The sequence below is a fragment of the Callionymus lyra genome, chromosome 2 (assembly GCF_982586985.1).
Source record: "Callionymus lyra chromosome 2, fCalLyr1.hap1.1, whole genome shotgun sequence".
Lineage (NCBI taxonomy): Eukaryota > Metazoa > Chordata > Actinopteri > Syngnathiformes > Callionymidae > Callionymus > Callionymus lyra.
This window is the reverse complement of record NC_141819.1, coordinates 27,112,499-27,138,434: the sequence shown is the minus strand read 5'-3', so window position 1 is coordinate 27,138,434 and position 25,936 is coordinate 27,112,499. Positions and strand designations below refer to the sequence as shown.

At 37.7% G+C, this 25,936-nt stretch overlaps 1 protein-coding gene across 3 annotated transcripts; it reads right to left on the bottom strand.

The window, feature by feature from the left end:
- Positions 1–61: 61 nt before the first annotated feature.
- On the bottom strand, positions 62–25,936 carry nfic (nuclear factor I/C). 3 transcript variants are annotated; one of them, XM_087784391.1, is made up of 14 exons: positions 25,741–25,936; positions 22,091–22,100; positions 16,209–16,379; positions 15,474–15,650; positions 15,011–15,194; positions 13,664–13,738; positions 11,585–11,659; positions 11,223–11,355; positions 10,241–10,362; positions 9,953–10,066; positions 9,698–9,852; positions 8,924–9,107; positions 8,579–8,667; positions 62–8,342 (listed from the first exon to the last, which is right to left on the bottom strand). In XM_087784391.1, the coding sequence occupies exons 1-14, from the start codon at positions 25,809–25,811 to the stop codon at positions 8,322–8,324; spliced, it is 1,581 nt and encodes a 526-aa protein (XP_087640517.1). In that variant the 5' UTR covers positions 25,812–25,936; the 3' UTR covers positions 62–8,321. The 3 variants fall into 3 exon arrangements, with proteins under 3 accessions (XP_087640517.1, XP_087640516.1, XP_087640515.1); XM_087784390.1 differs by lacking the exon at positions 22,091–22,100 and having other exon boundaries at positions 25,730–25,931; XM_087784389.1 differs by lacking the exons at positions 22,091–22,100; positions 25,741–25,936 and adding an exon at positions 21,660–22,078.

The following is a 25,936-nucleotide window of genomic DNA, read 5'->3' as shown; positions in this document are numbered from 1 at the left end:
GGTTGAACTTTGGGGCTTCACTGTTGATTTAAAAAAAAAAAAAACACATCACACTCATAGGTTGGATTGTGGTATAGCTGTTTATTCATGATATATTTTTGCATAGGGAAAAATTTCCAGTAATGAATCCATCAGCGTGCGCTGACAGCAATGGCTAAATATGGTTATAATGGCATATCAAAGATGTTCATATCCTCCAAAGCGGATGGTAGTAAGTTACAAAATAACTTGAAAAAAAAAACAGGAGCAGTGACTCAGAGTACACACTTGGTGGTTCATTGGACAGCAACGCTTCACCACAGTGCAGACATTATAAACTGTTTCCGTCCAATTGTCATCTCAAAGCAACAGATAACATGCAAATAAAGGCAAAATACTGACATTTGATTCAACATCCGACGAAAAAAGCTGTGTATGATAACTGTTTGAAAAGCTGCTAAATCTATATCCAGCCGAGATCCGCCGTCTCATCCAGTTGCATGTCGTTGAGTGAGTCGATGAAATAAAACTCACAGACCTGGTTCATAACAAATGTCAATTACATCATTATTGCTCATTTCTGACAGGCAGTCAGATTGTCTTGACTTTTACAAAGCAGGAAGTGATAAACAAAATGTTAAATTTACCGTCTCCTTTTAGGGACAATACCGACAGTGAACAAATTGAAGTTTTGTTTAAACAACATAATATGGTAACGCGCTTATTTTGTTTTCTACCAAGAATAATTTAAGACAAGTGCTTTTGTTTTACTGCTGATGTTGAAGACTGTGGTTTGAGATCCGTACTCTGGTCATGCAAGTTTTATGTTCCCTCTGATACATATATAATCCTATCTGGAAGCAAGCAAAGCAGACCGAAGATATACTATCTGTAAAATGTTTTTTCAAATAAGCTAAATGGCAAAAAAAAAGAAACTTGTGTGCAGCCATAGGTTTTAAAAAAACGAAATAAGAAAGAGAAACGGAAAAAGAAGGAGTCAAGTTTGAGTTTGTGAGATGGAAAACAGAAATCGAATCAAATCGTTATGAAAAAGCTCACTGTAAGGAAACCAACCCAAAATATTTTTGGAAAAACATGCACAGTGATTTTTTTTTAACTGCTAATTCAAAATTAATTAAAAAAAGATAAATCGAAATCCGTTTTAAATACACTGTGGCCTCAATGCTGACACCAGGATTCCATGAGAAATCATTAAAAGCATATTTTTGCTTCACATGCTTGAACACCCGCCCCTACTTCTCAATGGCTACATTATTTAAAGAAGACAAAATAATGATTTATTATTATTGGTTTCTTATCAAAGTTATAAGTGGGAACAAACCTGCTGAAAACGACAGAACTCATCATTTGGTGGTGTTAAGGTTAAGAGCGACTAAGAGCAGAAAGAGAAAGAGCACCAGGACCAGGTGGACGGATGAGGTGGTTGGAATTCAGATTCTTTTGGAGGATGTTCAGTTTATTTTGCTGGTCTTAGACACACTAAGATCCAACTATCTTAAAGAAAATGATAGTTTCAAAATTATCTTATCTGGTGAGTTATAATCAAATCCTTAGTAATCCAGTTTTTTAAATAGTAAAACAAAACAGTAGATCTCTTGGTGTATATCGATCAGAGCATTAACTTCTAACGCGTACAGATTGATAGCTCCAGGGATAATTAAGTGGCTCCATGAATTAGTCAAGACAGCAACAGCAAACAGAATGACTCAATTTATTTATGCTTGACTGAAATGTTACCTGGCAAACGCTGCTGCTTTGGCTGCCAGCTTGGTGCTCTGGTGCCAGGCGTCACATAAACGCTATCAGGGGAGCAAACTAAAGGACCCAAGAATGAATATGTCTCCATTTGAAATTGTTATTCGCTTGTGTAGATCCAAGAAAAGACATAAAACTGTCCAGGAAGAATCGGAGTAGTCCGTCTATAATGGTTTTGGTGTCAGAGCGAAGGTTTGGTTTGGCTAGCTTGGTAATAAGCTATTGTGCTGATTTATTGCGAACAAGCGTTTGTCGTGATAATCTAAGAGGCTACAATCAAAAAGGGGTTTTCAAATATATATATTCATTCAGTGTTGGGTAAGATTGAAATATATTCTATGATTTCAACTGCAAACCTTTCAGAAAATGTATGTCATTACTTATCTCAACACTTTCTATAATCTAATGTCCGAAAAAATGTGCAACTTAATTCTCAAACACAGGATCCTCACAGTTTCAATGTGGGTTTGAATTACAAAACATGTGTCACAAGATATTGCTCAGACAGATGCAAATTTCAATGTAAACATTGACAATCAAATAGCTACAATAAAGGTTTGATTTGTGTATCCATTAAAAAATATCCATATGTGTCTCTTTATAGATTTTTATTCTCTTTACCAAATGTTTTAACGTTTTTCTGATTCGTTTTTTGCACAAAATATATAAGAACAAGATAGTCTAGTGTAGCTTGTGATCGGTGTCATCGTTTTTCAAGGGTTTTAGCAGTAGTTTGACATTTGTCGTAACAGTCAATAATGAAGTTGATATCAGGGATCAGCCACTAATAATTTAAAGTTTTAAGAACTATGTAGAACAAGACAAGTCTACTGCTTCTTGACCAAATATTTGTACGAGATGAGTAATCCATACAATTAATGCAAAAAAATGTGTGCACACAGTCGCTAACAAGCAAATTCTACATAACGATGTTTGAATAATATGTCAGAAAAAAAAGATTACAGTGAATAGAAATTGAATTAATTAACTAATTTCTTAGGAATTGAAAGATGAAAAACATGTTTAATTTAATTTGTAGCGTTCTTACGAAAATAACTCACACAAAATTAAATCAATTTCTTGCTCAATGGATATTACATTCAGCTTTTTGCATCAATTAAACAAATTAGTTACCCACTTGACTTTTGTTCAACAGTATACAAATTCTGTTTAAATATTTTTATGTAACAGGCGAGCTCTTGGTTCTCACATCCAGATGTGCGCTCTTTTAGAAAGGAACAGGATGTTCTTTTTCCTGGATGTTTTCCAGATAGAACAAAGAAGAGTCAGACCAAAACCAGCGTGTCAATGAAAATACTCTCTTAGGTTTAAGTTAAATATCGATTGTTACCTCTATACCTCGACACAGAACTACAAGTTAAACAGATGGTCAAGCTCTTGATTTTTAGTGGACATAATGTTTTTTTATTCTCCTACAGGTCATCATTTTTTCAAGTTCATCTAAATAAGGGAAGGAAAAGTCACTGTGAAAGTGTTACTTCAGGAAGGAGCTACTTGTGTGATTATTGCTTATATGAAGTCTCACTCTCAGCGGGATCAAACGCTGTTTCTAATTTTGTCCTCATCTCTCAACAGATCAACAGCGCCACTGTGTGGTCAAACATAGAAGGTCGACCCAGGTCAAAGCTACACAAACTAGAATCCCTTATTACTGCACTTTATTGTCAGATTTATGTGTTCACATTTTCCATTGGCGATAAACCTGAGCAGCTTTGTTTAGTAGCAGGCATGTTTTTTAATTCAATTAAAAAATAAGTTAATTTCATTCACCATTACTTGTACACATGCCTGTGTTGTTACATTTTGCACAGATAAAAGCTGTTTACTTCATGAATTACCAGTCTGCTGTGTTGTCTCGACAAGCTGGAGGATTATTCCCATTAAGGTAATCTAAGGTATTCTATGAACAGCAGGTAAAAAGATAGACATGTCGCCATAATCCATACACAACCACTCACACATTCATTAGCCACACTTGATGGTAGATAAATATACAAAATTGTTGGTTCAAATTGTCTTCATTTCTTTCTCCTCTTATCTATTGAGCACTCTGACACGAGAACACCTCGATGCGCAAATTGGATAATTCGATTCTTAATCTCTCATTTCATTTGGCACAATCTTAAACAACGCGGGGCAAAATCTAACTGCGAATGTAACATGAAATATTAAGTTTATTTGTAACACTTTAAAACATCTGTTACTGCTCGAACCTTAACGGAACATTCAGCCAGTTTAATGAGTGTTTAACACTCTTATTTAACGCACGAACATAACGTTTAGAGGCATGTGAAGCCTTGGTGGAGTGCAATGTTAATATCTGCCTCTAATTCTCTTGTTTAGTTTCTCCATTTTATGGGGTTCTCACTCCCTGGCTTTGAAAAAGCCACCAGAAAACAAGTTAAAGAAACATTTGCATGAATTCTCTAGATTCAAGTGCTGCATGTTTTTCCACACCGTTGTATTAAATGCTTAAAGCTAACATAAGATACACATAAAAGGTAAAATTGGAAGTAAATAAAAACATAAAACCTTCTAAGGTGTGTAGTGCATGTGGAGAAAAAAAGAGTAGTTATTTCAAACTGAAAACTTATTTCAACGTATGTACAGGGGTTTCAAAAACACGAGCATAGTACACATTACTACCTAAATAAGTGTCATCGCTTCTCAAGCAGGTTTTAACACCGTTTAACCTTTAATTTTAAAATCATTATTGTACTTGATCACAAGTGTCTGCAATGAATCAATTAAAAATGATCAAATTTACCTGTTTGACATTTATGGTAACAGTCAATCATGAAATTGATATCAGGGAACAGCCACTAACAATGATTTAAAGTTTTAAGAAGACTTAAGTTAAAGTAAGGAAACTTAACTTTCCAAATAGTCAGCTCACACACATGCAGCTCATTCTTGTTAATGAATAAAAAATGATATTCAAGCTGTCAATTGACTCTATCAAACATTTCAAAAATGTTGTTGACTTAAGAGAAGAATAAATTACCCAGTTCAGGTATTTTTTTAATGTCATTCTGACTCTCATGTAGCACTTCTGTTTACTTTCTTGTGTTCTTTGGTTCTACTGTTGTTCCCTAACTACTTAAACAATCGTTTGGGCTTCAATAGTTTCAAAGATGCAGTGACCAAACGATAAAAAAAGATGAAGAGAAAGCAAAAGTGAATGTATTTTTGTCATTAAATGTCCTAAATGCTTGACTGCTCCTCTGACCACCTGTGTACCTGCTACACTGCTAAATGTCGAGCTATCAAACATGCAGCTTTTTTTTTTTTGCTTTTTTTTTTTACTACCTTCAGGGAAAGTATGTCCACCTTACCAAAGTGTATTACTGTTTGTCAACCAAAGGCAAGGCACATAATGTGTTTCATGAAATATCGTGCAAAAATAGAAGTTTAACGACGAGGCCGTTGTTAAAATTCAAAGAAATAGTCGACCACCTTTGAACCAGGCGGCGAGAGGAGGGAGGAGAAAGAGCAGAATGAGGGGAGAGGTATCATTATGAGCCATGCATTCTTCTGGTCAGCACAGCGACCGGGGTAGCACCATGCACTATACATCAGCTTGAAGCCAATTTAAAATTGAAAGCTCACACTGAAAATCATGTCAGCCCTCCCAGCATACCGCTGGACCCCTCAGAGGTTTTGATGCATTAGACCAGCACCCCCAAGCCAAGGACTCAATTATACTATCCATCTGCAGCATGGAGAGCCCATTGTCTGCCTGGTCATGACGTACAAATGTCCCCCTGACAATTGAATAGTTAGGTAAGGTTAAGGATGTAGGAAATGTAAGGGAAGAGGTCATGGCTGGGGTTTGAGAAAGAGACTTTTTCTTCTCCAATCACTGCCAGCTGTAGCTACAAAGCTGACATTACATCATTGAAATGAAACAGTTGCAATAATAGAGTTTTTCTGTGTTTGCTTTTCTCATTTGGACACAGTAATCAACAGGCTTAGAATCCCTTAATCCTGGTGCGTATCTTTCTTTTAACCTTGTATGCCAACACGTGGTTGACAATAAGTGTGTTTTACAAATATATAAAAAGGTGTTTTCCTAATAATTCTATTTTTTTCTGGAAGTTGTTGGGAGCGGTGCGTCAACATAGGTCTGAATCATCTCAATAATAAGCGTCGCAACTGCTAAAGTGCTGTACTCTGGTTGTTTGGGTGACCACACGTCAGACTTCATCACTCTGGAACTTACTGAGGTTTTCAGGGAAAAGTCATAACACGTTTTACTGCATGTTAAAAAACTGCTGCTGTGACTCCACAAACGTCTGCCGTTGCCCAGAGTGATAACACGTTTTTCCTGGACGGGAGCTCAGGCATGAAATCATCATTTCCACAGGCAACGTCTTTCTCTCGCTGGCGATCTAAACGTGTGGTGTTAAGTGATCAGAGGAGGCTGGAGGGCAGGGCGGTGTTTTTCACTCGTGTTCACATACGCTTTGATCTTAGAGAAGTCAAACTAAAGTTTGGATCAATACTACTGTATCAAAGTCGTGTGATTTACAGTTTAAAATTCTGAATATTGGCTTTACAGATACATTTAAGTAATTCCTGCTATAGTATTTTTCACAGTCCATAATAAAACAAACCAAAATGAAATTTCAAACGTCTTATAGACAGCTGGGAAGAGTGCTGAGATTACTCAACTAAATGTACTAGTACTCTGAGGTTACCAAGGCACATATACATCTATCAAATCTCTACAAAAATCTATCAAAGTAAAAGTTAAAATCTTCAATAATTTAACATTTATTCAGAGCAATTTGCTTTATTGCTCTCAACAGTGCTATTATGGGAAATATAGATTAATATATAAACCGGTCAGGATTCACTCTAGTTTTACAATAATTTTGTAAAAATGACCGACAAGGACTTTTGTTTTGGTAAGTTTGTTTTTTAACCCATATAACATTTAAAAGGTAGATAAAAAACTAGCTAGCTCATTAGCTAAATCTGGAGGTTTTCTTATGGGTTTGATTTAATAAGAACTTAAAGGAGGTGTTAACCTGGCAAGTAGAGGGGTTCTACATGTGTTCTGATACATCCTGTGGATTCATAATTTGTCATTTTAAGTTTGTTTTACAATGAAATGCTTTGAAGTCTGACGGCAAGATAACAGATTCTTGAGAAAATATTGAACTCACTGAATGCTGTGAACTCTGGTTTATCTATAAATAAGTGTTCAAGTGAAGATGAATGGCGATACTTTGGCCTGAAAACAAACCCCATTTCCAGCTGACCTGAGAGTGAACCTGGGCCTCAACTCTCTACAGATGTGACTGTACAGATGTGCACGTTGGCTCGGGGTCCGGTCTACCGTTCAGAACCTCTTTTGGGAGCCAGATCAACCACATATTATTTTTCAAAGAAAGCAGGATATTGTGCTCAGTTCAAGTTGCCCACCCTTCCACACCATCAAGTCATTGCACTGTTCCTTAAAAATGTCATTACTGCAGTCGTAGTGCAACGTCAGATCAACCTCATCCACATACAAGTATAAAACCCAACACTGTTTTCTCTGAGACACAACAGTCTCCTCCTTAGGAGGACAGAGCAAGGATGAGAGTGAGCGAAGGATTCACATTCAGACACACAAACATACGTCATCATTTCATGCCACAGATTCACACAAGGTCACCTGGTGACTGACTGCATTCATCGTCCTGTTGTCAGGCATCTTTCCTCAGTTAGACTGAGCCAATATTTCCAACGTTGAGCCTTGGGCTGTTTGGATAAATAGTTCCCCCCCCCTGTCTTCCTCCAGCAACAATACTGTCGCACTGTGTGGTGTTGGAGGAGGGATGAACATAGCTCTTATATTCACAGGCTCATTGTCTTCTGGTTTAAAAAAAGCACAAACCGTCTTTAGAAACATGAGCCTCTCGGAGCATCTTGATGGTTTCCAGCTGATGATTGTCAATAAAAAAGACAAAGCCTCAGTCTTTTGGTGAGAAGAGAGGGAAAAAAAACACCTTCTTTTCCTCGAGGTGCATCAATAAAATACTAAAAAGTGCAAAGAAACGTTCTAAGATCTCTTTTGAGTCATTAGGAAAAAAAGCAAGTCTTATTTGCATATATAAGAAGCAGCACCTGCAGCGGAGAGGGGCATTCTGGGAGTTTTAGAGGGTGTGATGGGGACACATTCGTCCCAGGCAAGAGGCGAAGGAAGTCGAGGAGAAGGAGGTAAAGGCTTGTCATCCTGGGATCACATGTTGGGGGACAGGATTTGGCTCCAAGCCTCCGGTGGTTCGGTTCTCCAGAAGCGTCCAGAAATTCCTTTACTTGTGGAACCTTTTAGTGTCTTATGGCTGAGGTTGTTCACACTGAGCAAAGTAGCGTCTCCCTCGTCACGTGTCTCCTCCGCGTCCACGCTCGTATGCAACTATATTTCAACATATAGCAGGCATACAGTCATGAACGCAAAAGTAAAAATACCTTCCTGTAGCGTTGAGGGTGACATGGGTTCTTCTTCTCCACACCAGAGCTGCCATGACAACCACACCTCCTCCAGAGTTCACTCAGTTGCCCAGATACCAAGACTGGAATTAAGAAACATAATTAAAACGCTTCTTATGTTCTTTAGTTTTTATGTGACATTAATAAACGATGAGAAAATGAGAAAAAGAGAGTTTCTCGTAAGAGTAATAAATTATGTTGCTCAGTTAGTTGAGCGTAAGGTAAGGGTCATAATAAGTACAGTAAATCATTCTATCTATCTCCAATTCTGGTAGTATTGTAATAATAAAAGAAGTTTGCATGAGAATAGTTCTGGTACCTGTGCCTGGTAGAGTCCACCAGGGTCTCGTGGGGTGACTCCAACAAAGGAGGAGCGGCTAGCTGGGGGTGTTCCAGGAGCGGAGTATGCTACAAGAGGTAGATAACACCCTCTTTAATAACGTTTTCTATAACCTTATGATGCATTTTTTTTTATCACAATTGTACATATGTCACCATCAAGAACATGAATCATGGAGATAATTTAATGAAACATTTTTGAGTCTCTATTTCTTATATTTACCAAAATCTAGATGACATGTCAGGTAAATTATAAAAAATAAAAAATAAATGTTTTAAATCATTCTGAAAATCAGAAAACTAAGAGGAAGAATTTGAGACTAACTTGGTGAAGTTGGAGAGCTCTCCCTCCCATCAGTCGACGTGGTGGAAGCCTTGGACTCGGTGGACAAGGTCGGCCTGGGCAAGGAGGACGGGGTAGGACCTAGGGAGGGCGAGGGTCCAGGTGGCGCCAACATTTGAGAGGAAATGTAATGACCAGTCACTTTGACTTGATTACTGCCATTCAACTGTAAAAAAAAAAAAAAAAAGAAACAAAGAAAATAATTGAATCATCGAATCAAGACTGTTTCTGTCATTAAATGACGATGACAAAAGATGCACTCTCTGAGTCAGCAAACCTTGTAGAAATGTATATAAATATGTATTGCTCTCGTATAAATAGCATCATCTTCAGCCTCAATATTGTTGATAAAATATTTGTATTCCAGCCCACAAAAATAAAAAAAGAATCAATTGAACCATGTATAAAACTAACAAATAATTGTGTAGTATTAATATTACATTGTAACTACATTATTTAGAGTACAGCAATAACTAATATTATGTTTACTTATGAATTAAAATATAAATGACATGGCAATAATGGTTCATGAAGAAAATAGTGAACATTTACATTGTGTAAATGTATTTTCAACCTATGGGGAGTTAATAGGGTAAAATAGGAAATTAAATAACAAAGAATACATTATAAGTGTTTGGTTTTTTTACATAAAATAATGCAGAAACTACTTTTAATATGATATTCATGTCTTTGACTCTGTTAATGAGGTGTAGCTGGGTCTACACCGAGTCGTCAGTCAGTGATGTTTCTACTCACCGAGCTTGCCGACTGATTGGAGGGGTCACAGGCCAATGAGACGAGATCTTTGAGCGGATCCTGGGCCAGGTGAGGAGGGTAGCGAATAGCTCCATGTGTGAAATAGGATGGCGAGGGGAAATGAAGTGATGAGGAGGGGTGGGGGCGGGACAAACCTGTGAAGGGAAATCAAATATTGTAAAAAAAAAAACATCCATGTTGAAGAGGGTGAAGAGCAAGAGAGTTTCAGAGGAAGAGTTGAGATGTTCCACTGACCACTATGGACTGCGATGACCGGTCGGTGATGTTGCGTGTAGGAGCCAAGTCTTGGCGAGTCTTCCTGGGGGGAGGGACTGTCCATCTCCGTCTTCTTGACTGGAGGAGATAATCCTACAATCACGACAAATCACAAGTGTTACTTAAACCAGATGGTGATTTGAAAACCAAACAATGATTTGCTATTAAACATAAATATGAATGTCCAAAGAGCAGTGACTGCTAGGCAACATACCATAAAGAGAAAAATAAAATACAATTTTGAAAATAGAAATGTATTTTTTCTACCTCCATCCATGTCATCATTCCAGTTCCTGGAGCTGCTGGCAGGCGAGGACGGTGAGTGGTAGTACTCTCCTCCTGGACTGTCCACCTCTTCCTCCATGGAGCCGGACTTGTGACGTTTACTGCTGCAGAAAGATTAAAACAAAATGTTTATAGACACAAGACACTCCTTTGTCATAATATATAGTAATTTGAACATATACTGTATAAATGGTTAAGAGAAATTGGAGAGCAATTAAAAAAAATGTTATCTTCATTTTTATATTGACACAAAACCTGTGGCCAGCACCAAAGGATATTAACCGCCTCCCACCGGGTTCCCATCAACAATGGAAGTGCACTAAGTCTAAACTTCAATTACATTACTTAAAAAACCTCTCAAATAAATGAAAACATTTTTGCATTGTAATATATCGCACATTTGCAAGGAAAATATTCACGTGAAAGGACGTGAAGTGATCATGATGAGATAAAGAAGATTTTTTGGCGGACCCGAAATTAAATCCCAAAGCATACCGTGTGTAATTGTACTTCAGCGGTGTCAGTAGTTAAGCATTAACAAAACATGCAGCAGCAGCACTATATGTATTTTCATGACTCAGGCACAATGCAATATCCCTGTTCCAGTACCGTCCAAGTTGCTTAAAGTTGGGTTGTGCTTGCCCCGTACCCTTTTTTCATCTATCCCAACTTTAACCTTAGCGTTATCTCAAGGTCGAGGTGATCCAGTGAATGACCTCCACCACTGCATATCTAATTTTGGAAGCCTGGGAGGTCGTTCATCTTGACCCAAAATAAACACGAGGGATACCACAAACACATTTGTTTTTCGGGCCTTTGGGTCACCTTGACCCTAAGATAACACAAAGGTTAACCATCTCCCGCAGTCAAACTGACGATTTCTCTTCTGTTCATACATCTGCAGAACAATCTTTAGTTTCTTAAAGTGTCGTCAGATTCTGTAAGTGTCAGCAGAGTGAGGTACCCGCTGGACGAGGTGCTGGCCAGTGGTCTTCGAAGGTTGACCGGCTGGTTGGCCGACTGATTCAGGTCGTAGGCCAGGTGACCCTGCAGCTCCCCCATCGAGAAACTCGGTCCTACTCCGGTGACGACTGGAGCTGTTCATACGGTGACAACACAGATATACAGCAATGAAAACTCTTTAGAAAAGATTTGTGGAAAAACTTTCTGACAATAAAAGCATCTAAGATTATCGTCACTAGAATCTGTAGGTCTTTACGGTTGAATGCTTCAAGACTTTGTGTCAATACTATGTTATGATAGTATGTAAAAATGTAATCTGCTTCTCTTCACGCTTCAGCTTGAAAACACAAAGAGTCAACTTACTTCTTGAGACCTGCACAAGCTCGGTAACGCTGAAAACCCCCGACGTGACAAAACTCTCCTGGAACTCTGGCCCATCTATAAACCACAGCAGCCGTGTGTCAGTAACTTTTATTTGTCGGTTGCACTTTACTTCAGGATTTGATCATTCTAAACATTGGACCCTGGACTGGTTCTGTCTCTTCTCTGTGTTGGTTCCCGTTCTCCTTGTATGACATAATGGATAAAGTTGTTATTGGAACAAAATCTGTCCCATATGTTCTCCTGGAAAATAGATCTTAAAGTTCTTAAGTAAAACCAGAAATCCGGCCAAGGCTGCTGTGATGTGAAACATTTTGAAGCTCGTTTTAGTTGTTTTTCTTTCTATAGATATGATAGCAAAGTTTAGGTCGATAAATGAGAGAGGTGGGATTTTTAATGAGTTATAATATTTCCGAGAAAGTCAATAAAAATTAAGTTTGTTAAAATGTTGCAACTTCAATAGAAACAACTCTTCAACTGTTGGTCTAACCATGGCTCACATATTAGCTTTTAGATGGACCAACGTTCGCCAAGAACAATGTAATTCAGGCAATCCACTGGTCGGCCTACTAGCTTGACCACCGGTAAACAAAATAAAGAGAGCGTTTAACAACTACTAAGACGGACACCATGAGTAGGATCCACGATGGATAATGCTTGACAAGGAATGTGTGACAGCCTGATTTTTCGCTAGTGGACGATGAAGTCATGGTGGAAGCTGCTGGACTCACACGAGATGTGTCAGAATGTGTAAGTAAAAGATCAGGCGCTTATGTGCCACCACTCTGATATAGACAACATTGTAGAAGAACTAAAGGTGCAATATGGGGGTTGTTTTGAGCAAATGTCTCTTCTGTTGCATCAAGAAAGGTAGAATGGCTGGAGGTGGTTCTAAATTGGGTGGGGAGAGGCAGAACTGTAGCCTTTAATCTAGTATAGAAGTATGAAAAAAGCAAGAAAAAAAAAGATTGATATTTCAGTCACTGGGTTCATCAGATCCTTCAAGGACACTACCACTTGTATAGAGCTCATAACCATTTTTCTTCTTCTTGTTTCATAGTTAAAACTGGGCTCTCATTAGTTCAGATCTTTTTAAGCATTCCACACGAAAGAACAACTTGAGATCCAGCCCTTACAAGATATTTGTCGGCCCATTCAAACATAAATAATGAATGTGTCATCAATGTGTTATGTAGTGTTATTACATTTTTTGATAGAGAGTGATTTTTTTTTATGGAGAGCCGAGGAACTTCAGTTTAGATAATGTATCATAGCCCTCCCAGAGATAAAAAAAACAGTAGATTTGGCGACAAATCGACAGAAAAATATCTACACAAATGCTCAAGGCATGAGAATTTTGTGTCACAATGGCTGTGCCTAGTATAACACAAGGGGACACTTAGTTGTTGCCATTTCAATATATAGTTGCTTAATTACTTGTAACAATGTATATATATTTTAATTTGATTGACTAACATTCAACAGGAAATGGTAGTGGAAAGGTTAACTGGACTGGACATCTTTATGAAAATCTGGTGTGGATGTCCCCAACTATGTGTCCCTAGAAACACATTGAAGCAGGAAACTTGTTACTCTAATCATGTCAAGTTGGTATTATTTGGTTCAGTTGTTTTCAAGCCATACATCACATGTAGTGAGAAGGCATGTGTTCTCAAGGATGAAGGAGACTTGCTCGGGTTTAGGGCCGACTTGTGCAGGGAGGTCAGGAGGAGTGTCCCACGAGTGACCAAAAGACTACAAAAGCAGCAGGAGCTTCTAGCAGTTTATTGTAAAGTGGTTGTTGAGAAATCTCAACATTCACTTCCCACTATCTGGACATTTAGATCCATGTGTCGACGTATGTTGTGCTGAAAATACGTGTTCATGTAGTATGTATTTTTAGACACTTAGATCATTGACATGACCTCGTCTCTATCTGTAGAGCAGACTTGTTATCTGTCCTTTTTTTTTACTGGTCGTATGATATGCTAAAAGAGCCAAATATCATCTGAAGAACTCCGAGTGAAACACCAACCACACGCAATAAAAGATGACATTTACCAATGGTGGCTGTCCGACTGTCCTCCTGATCTGAGGTGGTTCCTGTTCGACTGGGACTGCTGCTCTGTTCAGCCTCTGCCGACAGAGAGACAGTTAGTCTTTTGATTTATGCCAGCGAAACTGTCTCACTCTTGAGGCTTGCTTAAGCTAAACATTAAGTTGGTTCAATTTGTGAATAAGGTGGTGAACAACTGACCCTTGACAACTTTGCTGATAACTACTGTAATATTTTGCAGTTGGCATTTCAAACAGGAGCAGATTTGACCTTTTTCTCACAACAGTTTCTCTAAACCGTGTAAAGAAGCTATTGAAGTCATGTAACAGCTTCAAGGTAAGACTAGAGAGCCACAGCAGAACAGAATTAGAACTGTCCCGGTGAGCATTTGCTCTGATAATGAAGCCTCCACCCATGTGACTCTTTCACTTCAGAACCAGGGCTTTATATTAGGTTCAGCATCTTGTTGATGGTCACCTGTGGCCACCAGCTCCAGTCCAAAACTCTGAGGAATTCTGAAGGATGTGTGTCTAAATGTCAAATGTTTTATCTTTTTCATGGAGACTGGAGGTGTAAAAAACTACTAAAGATATTTCCCTTCAATGTCGCATTTTTTGTTCATGACCTAATAAATACAGTTTCAGATGTTTTGGAACAGAATATTATAATAACACATAATTTGGCTGAACACAGGAATATTTTCAGGAATTTTTATCACCAAGGAAAAATAAAACATTATTCCACAGAGATTCTCAAGGGTTAGATGTCAGATGTTAATGCAGTTATTTTAGAATTATTTTTAAGATTTTTAAAGAATTCCATTTTTTGGGGTAATACAGTCTACAGCATAACATGCTATAAGAACATTCACAAGACATTATAAGACATTTGTAGACTAAAAAGGGAAAGGTCTATAAAAATAACTGGTTTATATAATGCATTATAATCCAATGTATACAATGTTTAATCATATCAAATATATGATGACTTTAAGTAAAGTGTAAACACTTCTTTTTGTTATTTCAAGTAACCCTGTATTTGGCTTATTCCCAATTGGAACATCTTGTCTGAATAAAGTATTTTATAAATTATAATAACATAATACATATTTGTTTATAAACTTTGTTATCCTTTGTTATACATGAATATAAACCTTACTTCCTCTACAGTGTGCAACATTGCTCTCCAGTGGGAACCCACCTTGATGCATTTCCTTCATGGCTGAAATACTGAGAGTTCACACCCTCACACACTAACTCTCTATAGTTCAATACACTTTCAATGGTATTCTGTGGTCATGTTAAGTCATGACGGAGTAAAACAGGACAATCCAGCACATTGAAGATCAGTACCTCTTTCTTGGACGTAGTAGGCGAGGTAGAGGTCAAGCTCTTTGACGGACACCGAGATGTGTCGAGGCTGGACACAGAGGACTGGATTGGAGCAATGGCATCCCTTTACTAGCCGCTCTCCGTCTGTGCTTTCCAGTGGGATTCCTTTAAACAGGATCACCATCACCAAGTCCAGCCTCCACACCTGGATGAGGGCATAAGTACAGAGATTAGTTATCATTAAACAACCGACTTTGGACTGTTTATTTTTTATTTATTTGGCTTCTCCGTTCTCAAGTCTATATTAACTAACGATAAAAGCTGCTTACATTTATAGGTAATAAGCCTCTAATTCTGGGTCCTTCCTTACACAGGAGGCGCCCAAAAGTTGCTTAAAGCCGGAATAGTTTGCCAACAGGAGAACATCATATGTTTTTATTGACAACATACATTTTTTCAGTTGTCCGACAGTTAAACATCTTACCTTGTCGGCTTGTCGCAAACAGTCAATACGTCTCATTTTGCCCTTCTGGTCAGGATTGGACAGAACACAGCATGCCGCTTTCTTCCCCGTTATTGAGAGGACAAAGTCTTCCCTGCATTCTGGTCGGATGTCCTTACGCAGCTTGGCCAGGAGACGACTGGCCCACTTCTGTTTCACCTGATTTAAGAGATGAATAGTCCAATATGTATCAGATGCTCTCTACTGTAGTTTCTATTAAACTAACATTTTGATGTTGTTTCCTTTCTTTTATATTCTCTGTAACGTTTTATTTTTGAACAGTCATTACATATGTCGTAGAACTATTTAGTCATTTTTCTAACCATGGTCTTCACCACAAAAGTGATTAACTGCAGTGGCTCAGAGAGAATGTTTTCATATGATTCACGGAATTTATTGTCATTCCATTCAATGACTGAACGGAACAGAATTAGTTTCGGGCAACGGACACAACAAGAGGCTTTATCCCATTCTGTAAACAAATGTACAGGCAGAAAATTGGCAACAACCAAACATTTTTAAAACAGTGCTGTTACACTAAAATAGTTCGAGAGTTGTTGTTCCAGAGCTTACTAATGTGCATTTCTAAATAATTGTTGGCAACCAAGACCAAATATTTTAGAGACATTTTTATAACTCCTTTAACATTTAAGAAGTTATTTTTCCATCCCGCACAAAGATTATAAATAATAAAAGTATTACTAAATATCAACACACCTCAGGCTTCTCCCCAAGCAGTTCGTCTTTGACCGCTCGCTCTTCTTCTTTGGTCATCCTTTTCTCGTGTTTTTTGAAGTACTTCCTCTTCCTGGCCTGCAGGTTAAACCACGTGTAGGCAAAGGCACGGACTTGGGGCAGCAGAGCCTCGATGAACGGATGAAACTCGTCCTGCAGGAAGGTGAGAGAACAACACATGCATAGTTTATTGTTATTTGACAGGACTGAGCATTGAGGTGGGTTTGCTTGAGGGGGAAATAGGCCTACAAAGACACAGATGCAAAAGCTGTTTTCCAGCAGGAGAAAAATATTAAAAGCAACAAATCAAACAGAAAAGGTTTTATGTTCTTATAATAAATGCAGTTCAACCGTTTAACCTATGAGTTAAATCACTATTTTGATATTGCATTCTTGTATCAGTGAACTATTCTTTAATAAAACATGCATGATTCTTATATAAATACAAAAAAATACAGTTGTCTTTGCCGTCTCTCTTACAGACTTTTCTCACAGTCGTGGCCATGTTTGTTATATTGTGGGAGCAAGTCGGAGATTCTTCTATGGGTCTCATGGTTCTTCTGTTCTATCTATCTTGTTAGATTGTTTCCTTGAAAACATTGAAAAAACAGTGACCAGGTGGCATGCTGTGAATATCTGTAGGAAGATAAAAAATATATATATAATGAATGAATCAAGAGCTGATATAAAAGCTGCAATTCTGATGTATAATGCGACCGAAACCTTCATTTAATCCCTGTATGAACTTCATGTTAGAACGCAGAGGTTTTGGAGATATATGTTGGAACAAATAAATCTATGTAGTAACAGAATAACACTTTATCCACACAGGTGTTTAGATTTGGAAAACCATAACTAAGACAACAGTGCATATGTCGTTGTTATTTTCTTTATTGATTTTGGATGGTGGTACGAAACCAACTGAGAAGCAAGAAAAACGTTGTCACTGCATTATCCAAGCTCATCAGTATAATAAAAAGTTAAACTATAGCGCAGCAAATAACAATGCAGACATTTGAGGTAAAAAGAAAATAATAGAATAACAGTTCAAATATTATTTAATTCAACATATCTCTGCATACTCCTTTTTCCCCTTCTGTTAAAATATAATACATGTAAAAGTGAGATCAAGGAATGTACCTGTAAGATCAGTCCTAGTCTAACTTTTATACTTTGTTATTCTTCATATTTGTACATCAAGCTACATTAACACAGTTAGTTGCATTCTTTGAACTAGAACACTTGATTGTTATTTATTTTATAGAACAAATAGACCGTTAGTTATTGAATAAATACAATCATGTTACTTTCCTGTGGTATGTTTATATGTTAAAGCCTGTTAAATGATACAAGTCAAATGTATATTTCTCATGAACTCAAAAACTGGTACATGTTACTTTGGGAAACCCCCCAACGTACACATACACGTAAGCCACACGACAACTGTGGAACAATGGCCAAACTATTCCCCAATTTTAGCCTCAACTTGTGGTTGGAAGCTCGGCAGGATTTCCAGTAAAGAAAGTCCTTGAGTTGAAATTTAGGAAAAATATTATTTTCCCTGCCCTACAGCTGTCAGACAGATCTATTTATGCTTTTTTTTTCTTCTTTCCTTTCTTCTGTCTTTCGTGCTGGCTCTGTCTGCGGGCACAGCAGTGTGTGGCACTGTGAAAGTCAAAGGAACATGACAGACAGCTACAGTTCATCTGCAGGTTAACACTGGGACTTTAAGGGAAACTACTGCAGCTGTGAACCTTTTACCAAATGAAAAAAAACATAATCATTCTTAAGTTGTTGAATAAAACTGCTTGGAAGTATCCAAATGCAACATGTTGAATGAACTGCCTAAATACTCTATCTACTTACTTACTTACTTACTTATACCTTATGGGTAATATTCAGTGGTTATTGTGGAGACTTTTAAACACAATAATAATCACAAAAATGTGTGCTCTGAAAAAAAATCAAACATTACAAATCAAAGACACCAATTTATTAAAAAATATATATATATAAAACTTTTGTATAAATTAATAATTAATAAAGTAAGTAAGTAAAGATTATTTGTAAAGCACCTTTCTAGACCAGGGTCGAAAAGCGCTTTAACAATCAAAAACAATACACAGTTAAAATATATACTTTAAAGCACATTATCAATACAGTTTATCTATCTATTATTGAAACAATTAGCACATTTCAATGCAATTAGCATTTATACAATTACATGTTTATTTTATAAATGTAATCGACCTGAAGCTTTTCTTATCCAATAGTTAATTTTATAGAGAATTCAATTGGGTTAGATATTTGAAAGCACCTTTACAGTTATCAATTAACTGGGAACAGGATTGCTGAGTGTTTCATATCACTTTCTATTTTTCTTCGCCCGTTCTCTATTTTCTATCCGGGGTTACCACAGCGAGTCAACTTCTTCCATTGCTCATCCTCCAATAGTCACATCTCTATGACCTCCTCTAGCATATCCATGAACCTGATTGGTTGGCTTCCTCTTCTTTCTTGGATTGCCAACTCCAAAAGTATTTTTCCAACATCCCACTGTATCTCACTCCATCATAGAGAGGGCTACAATACAAAGTACATTCTAAGTCAAACATTTGTGGATTTTTCCATTATTTATAAGGAATAGAATTTTGATTCCAACATTTGACCCTAATAAGTTGACAGTTATATTCATATTATGAATTATTATTATTAATAAATAATTATATTAATGTTTTTTTGTTGAAACCTTTTTTAAGCTTAAGAAAACACTGCTTTTCGTTATGGGTTTGCTTACATAAAAATCCTAAACAAACGTATTTGACAATTGGTCTATGTTTGTGTCTTTGGCTAGTTTCTTTATGCAATTAATAATCTAATCCTTTTTTTGCTGCCCATTCCCTATACATTCAACCCTTTTAGAAAAAAACCACTGTACATTTATTTAACTTGCAATGAAAACCACACAGTCCAAGAGAAAAATAAATGAGTATAATTTCTACTGCGAGAAAGAGATCGCTGCTGGGAATAAAATGACAGAGTTGGCTTAAGGGAATTTTGGCATTTTTCTGGGCTGAAAAATATATACACATATTCACATTCGTCGAGTCTGCATTAATATTTAAAATGGCAATGGAAGGAACGGTCACACTGGTGGTTGATTCAGTGAAATCCTGGAGGTCAAGAAAAGTAACTTATACTATACGGTGGGGGCAGAAAGAAACTAAGATGAGATGGAGAAAAATGACTAAGCTAGTGTATTGAAATACACGTATTGGAAACCTGTCCAGTTCTCAGGCTTGTACTAAGAGATAATTCAATTAAGTATGTATCTATTGATTTATCTATGTAATAGAGAAATAAAACCCTATGACTGTTCAATGAAATGAGACTCAAAATAACTTTCAACAAGCTGTTCATTCAAGTACTCGGTCAGGCAGGAAGACACGGTACGATATCATGGACTGAGTTCACCTATAAAAAGAGACCACATGTCATCCTTGGATGTACAAAACATTCCTGCTTTGAGAGAAAAAACTTGAAAGACTTTTTAGTTATCTGTCTTTTATTGTAAGTTATTAATTTTCGTGTAGTCCCACCGTCATGAGAAACTGCTTTCGTGGATTCAGAGTTGTCAAAAGGGTGTTTTACGCCAACAACCCAATACAACAAATAAGTTTTCCTAGTGACGACATTTGTACAATATTAGAAGAGAGTGAATGAATCACTGCTCAGTTATAAACTGGTGTTGGTGAAGATAAGTATCACCGCCACAGATCATTAGACTTTTAAATGGCTTTTGATGTCGCAAACAGAACATTAAGAGAAATAGTGTCTGGACAGTGACTTTATTCATAGGCAGCGAAAATAAGACCAAATCCAGAGACGACCTTTGGGTCATATCGTTCGACCAGCTGTACTTCTCTTGTCATTTTATATAACCACCAAACCAATCAACTGACAGTTGATATACGGTCTACGATTTCGTAGCAATAAACTACATAATCTTTGCGAGAATTTTATAACTTATAAAACAAGGTGGCTAACATGAGGAATGTAAGTTTTAATGTAACAATTCAGCAGTTGGCTCATGCAAAAACAATTATTTCTCATTATCTACCTACAAAACACAGATTATGTCACTCCCCAATTTTCCCATGTTTGTTTTTGGACAGTGGAATAAACAGGAGTACCAAGAGGAACCCTCTTGCTTTCAGTCTTCTTCATAATGCTTTAAGTGAATTGTACTAAATGAAAAAGCATTTCATCAATGACATTCCTTTAGGTTTAAAGTAAAATGCAACCATGTCATAGTATACATGGCATCAATTCCTCTAAACTTGCTAGACCAACGCTTTGCAACCATTTCAATAATAGAGTAACTAGATTAGTCACTGTCTTTCGAATCAAATCAATGAGTATTGACTCTTTTATCAGTACTAACTGCTCAGTGGGTCATTGTAAAACATAAAGACTACATCAGAGCCACCAAACAGGGGGGAAAAAACAACATCTTAACAAAATGGAAAAAAAATATTATTTCACATTTTGCATGTTAATTTAGTTGGCTTTATGGAGAATTACCACCCGTTTGTGTTGCAGCTCCATTCTCTTCACTTTGCTGCCATTTAAAATTGATGTCTCACTTGTCAACCAAAATGTCATATCTCATATTGAAGTCTTATCAAAGATGTCTCAGTTGCCACTTGATATTATAGATACATGAACCCCGGGGGGAGTCCTGTGCAAGACGTATTGCAATGTGTGTTGTCAACCTGCCTCCACAGAACACAACAACCAGATAGTAAGTAAGTAAGTAATTTTATTTTATAGAGCACTTTTCCAGACCAGGGTCACAAAGCGCTTAAACAATCAAAACAATATTCAATTAAGTATATAATTTAAAGGGCAAGATAAAACTGATAACACAACAGCAGTTCCAGAAAATCAAGGAAAAGCCTGAACAAATAAAAACGTCTTAAGATATTTCTTAAAGGAGTCAGTAGATCCATCAAGCGCAAAGAGATAGTTCAAAATATGACTCCAAAGTGGAAAAAGAAAAGTTGTTCCAATATAACCATTATGTAAATGTTTATGTTCAAATAATGTAAAAAAAAAAAACACATAAAAGAAGATCAAATATACCAAAGTTACCCTATAGATATATATATTTTTTTAATTGTATAGATGTTCCTATGTATTTGTTTGACAGCTCCACATAATGTGGCCCCTAAAATTCAATGGTTCACCCCAGGTCTGGAATCTGTCACATTTCCAAGTTCACTTTGCAAAACGAGTTTGTCGTATCAACATTTAAAAAAAACAACTACATTTTCAAACACATAAGTTAAACCATGAACTAGCTTTCGGTGACCAAGAAGAAAAGTCTGACGCCGCAATAAAGCCCGAAAAGAGGGGTGATCGGGGGGTTACCTGGGACAAAGACACAGGAGAGAACATCATGACCAGAGAAGGATCACAGCAGGGCTCGTGAGGACAGCAGCAGCCCGGGGCTCGCGGCTCTCACTCCCATGGCGTCGTCGCCTCGGAGCTTCCCGCGGATCCAGTCCCGGTGGAAGGTGAAAGAAAACCGAGCACTTCCTGATTCTGAACAGAACCGAGCTCAACTAATGATGACACGCCAGAAAAAAAAAAAAAAAAAAAAAAGTTGAGTCCGGAAGAGAGAAAATGTTGGGGCAGAATGAAAAAAAAAAAGAAAAGGGAGAAAGAAAGTTGAAAAGCGAGTGTCAGCAGCGGAAGATCCGGAGGAGGGACCGAGTGTCACGAACAGAAGGAAGGAAGGAGGCCGAAGAATAAACGAGGAGAAGTGAAATGACGTTATGATCGAGCCCAGCCCAGAACACCAGCTTAAAGCTGCAACAGCACAGAACCTCTCGAGCACAGCAGAGGTTTGCACAGGAGTGGGAGGGATCGTTGGGGAAAATAAAACTACTATAGCATTAACACTAACATACATGACAAACTGCACCAGGGATCCTGCAGTGGTCAGTGGAAAAGATACTTCTGCTCCAGAAAGTAGGCTCTTGGTATAGGCGACATAAGTATCAGTGGAGCCAGTCGAGTGTGTACTGATAGTATCTGTTTAAATATTGTACCAAAGTTATCATAGTGTAGCATGTGATAAACAGAAGTAGGAAAAGTAGTATATTGGTAGGATCACTACTGATCCACGACATTGTAACTATAAAAGGTCCCTTTTACGTTAGAGTTCCTTGAAACTATTGTGTAGATGGAATAATTCCAGAGAACTATAATACATCGGGAGATCCGAAGTCACTTGACAGTTTAAACACGTCACAGCGAAGTAACGACAATTGAAAAGTCAGTAAAATCGGTAAAAATTGGGCAGTCAAAATGCTTGTCTTAGTGATGAACTACTGTGATCATCACAAGCCTACCTTTATCAAGTTAAAAAAATGTGTTTAAACTAAATAGGTTTTTAGGTCCGAAAACAGCTAATGTGTCTACAGCAGTGGTCCACAACTACACAGCAGAGGACCAGTACCGGTCCACAAGGTATTTGTTCCTTACGAGGTCACACAAAAATATGAATTGTTTGGTTTTATATTGTATTGATTATTACTATCTGAAAGTTTTGGTTACAGCTTTTGGTTAAGGGACAGATTTTCTCCTAAGTCATATTAGCAGGTGACTCTTGGCATGTCAAGACACTATTAATCTCAATATCTGACATCTACATTTTTTATTCGTTTTTTAATATGAATTCTGGCTTGTTACCTCAAAATAGTCACATCAGTAATCAGTTGTTGTAATTTATATATAAGAACATTTAACGTTAAAGCTCATCAGGCTTGTAAAAACTACATACTTTTGAGTTTGGATTTACATATTTTTTATATGTTTTTAAATACATAGAATGACTAATAGAGAACAACATTTATTGGCAGTAGTTTTTAGGAGCATGACGTAACACTGAGGAGGCATGTCTCTGCTAACCAAGTAGTTTATCTTTATTTGTGTTTTGATAGTTGCTAGGTAGCATTTATACACATCAATCATGAGGCTATCTTTGGAGTTCTTATTTTGTGTGGAATGTACATTTATATTCAAATAACATTTAAAATATCTGATGAACATACATATTGTTTTTGTATTTAGATGCTGAGCTTAACTAGCTGTGTGGCAATTTTTTATTGTTAAGTAAGTAAGTAAGTAATGGTTATTTTGGTTAGAGCGCCTTTCTAGACCAGGGCCACAAAGCGCTTTAACAATCAAAAACAATAAACAGTTCAAATATATACAATAAAAGGCCAAGACACATAAGACAAACACAGGAGTCCCCAAAAATCAAGGAAAAGCCTGCACAAATAAAAATAAAATCTTAAAGGCAGTCAATAAAGTAAAGCTATTGGAAATGGTGGGACATGGTCTCTATAAAAAGTCCTAGGTCTGTCCCAGTGCCTCCTCCTGATTTAATATACCCAGAGCGGTCCGACTGTCTATCTCAGGGTATACTGTGGAAGGTGCTCTAGGAGATCATCAGGCAAATTAGTCCCTGTATAAGTGAGTCAGGGCCATATTGTCATAATTCATAGAAATACATCATGAAACGTGAGATGAAAGCAAAAATATTTTTTTCCTTATGTATGCATGAAAAAGATATGTATCATAACTCCTCAGGTGACCCCTATACATGAAGGTAACATCCAAGATTTAGGTCATTTTCAATCATAGTGGGTGACAAGTGAGTCCACTTCACAACAGTAGCTGGCAATCAGGAAATGGTCCACCAATTTGTATAAGACCGAACAAGCAAACAAGGACATAATTTAAAAAAATTAAAAAATATATATTATTATATTACATAGTACATCTTTGTCAAAAGTGATACTAGTTCATTCCATGGGCATTCCATTTCAAAAGAAACTTTTTGCTGAAATTATGAATGTTCAAAAATTGACAACAAGCAATCTTATAGTGACCAAGTATTCTTTCAAACTTGGATAACTTAGTTAATTTTGCTGGAAGTGAATTTAGTCAGTGACCTTTGATGGGTTCATAGACCAAAAGGTATCATTTATTCCATCAACACTTTGAAATAGATAATTGCTGCTTTTAACCTGAATTATTTTAGAAGGTCATATACAGTATAAACGCAAAATGTGTTTCTTGTGTAGCACATTTTACTTTACACAAATTAACTGTATTAGTAGCTTGCACTGGATATCCAGGGGTCAAGGTTCAGTGTTGTATTTATCAAGTAGAAGATTGAAGGTCTAATAAAATTGTGGATTTATACATTCACTATGACAAGTCAATTTCAATGTGGGCTAATTGTTAATAGATAGATAAACTTCATGTGTGACAGGTGTGCCATGTCGTGGTTAAAACACATTTCAACTGCAGGTAAACAGGGGATTTATATTTCTACTATGACATATTACAGTTTAATAAACTGTCACTGACGATGGAAAAAAAAAATAAAAAACTGGACTGTCCACTGCTACTGTCCACTGCTGCTGTCTACGTTTGATCGCAGGCAGCAGCAGTGGATTCCAGCGGGCAGCAGTCACAAGTCGAATCTGGGTCACTTCACATCTAATGGATCTGATGGAGACGATTCGTCACTTCCTAACTTCAACTGAAATCCCAGCGAGTGAATCCATCTCTGACACACACACACTCACACACAGACACACACACGCACACACGCTCCAGCTCAGCGGAGCTTCACTGCTGCCGCAAGCCGTCAGACGAGGCCCTCTGTCGGCCGGTGCTCTCACTCTGCCCGCATGCTGCAAACTGCGGCCATTTTTGCTGAGTAACACATTCGCGAACACACTCCAGCGAACTTCAAATTGTGCCGCCATCGTCCCGGGGAAGAAGCTGGACTTCTAGCAAAACAACTTCTGGAGCTGCTTCTTCACACTCACAGAGCCCCGTCTCGACCTGACAACAAACGTGGCCACACATTCCAAAAGGGATGACAGTTATCAGCTGATATTGTATCCCGACTGTACGATGTCGGAATTAAAACAAATCGGCAATAAACTGACAATCCTAAAAAGACATATTAATAAAAAAAAACGCCAACTTCCATTTCGGTCTGTAGTGTTCGCTTCCGTGTTTTGACAGCGACTCCAGTTCAACGAGAGCGCGCACCAACTCTTAAAAGTTGGGATTTCCAAGAAATATAGAATTCCCCGCTTTTTTATCAACACACCGAACGCTAGGAGACACAACATATATTCTAAAACCACTACGCATTTTATTTTCGAGTATCCACGGTTGCGTCGCGGCACCAACAAACCTTTATTTGAGTGCTTTTCGAAGGGGGACTGGCATTGTGTTAGAGCTGCGTAGCCAACGTTAGTAAATCAACTCCTCGCATTGCGTCTTTAAAAAAAATAAAAAAAACAAAAACATATCAAAGATGACATCACAGCACAGTGAGCGGAGACCGGGATGGTTGTGAAGCAGTGGAACATTATTATGGTTCTGGAGCTGGTTTCAAATCCTACCATTTCGAAGCCCGAGCCGCCACCGCAGGAAGTTAACGCTGATCTCAACGCCTGCCCATCTGGCGCTGACGGTGCTTCTCATTCCAGATCCATTCCTGCTGTCGTGCTGCTGCCAGCTGGAGCGGGTCGGCGCTGATCCAGACCAGAAGTGTCCCACGTCAAAGCTGGGGATTCACGGCAGTAACCCCCCCTTTCTCAGAGAGACTT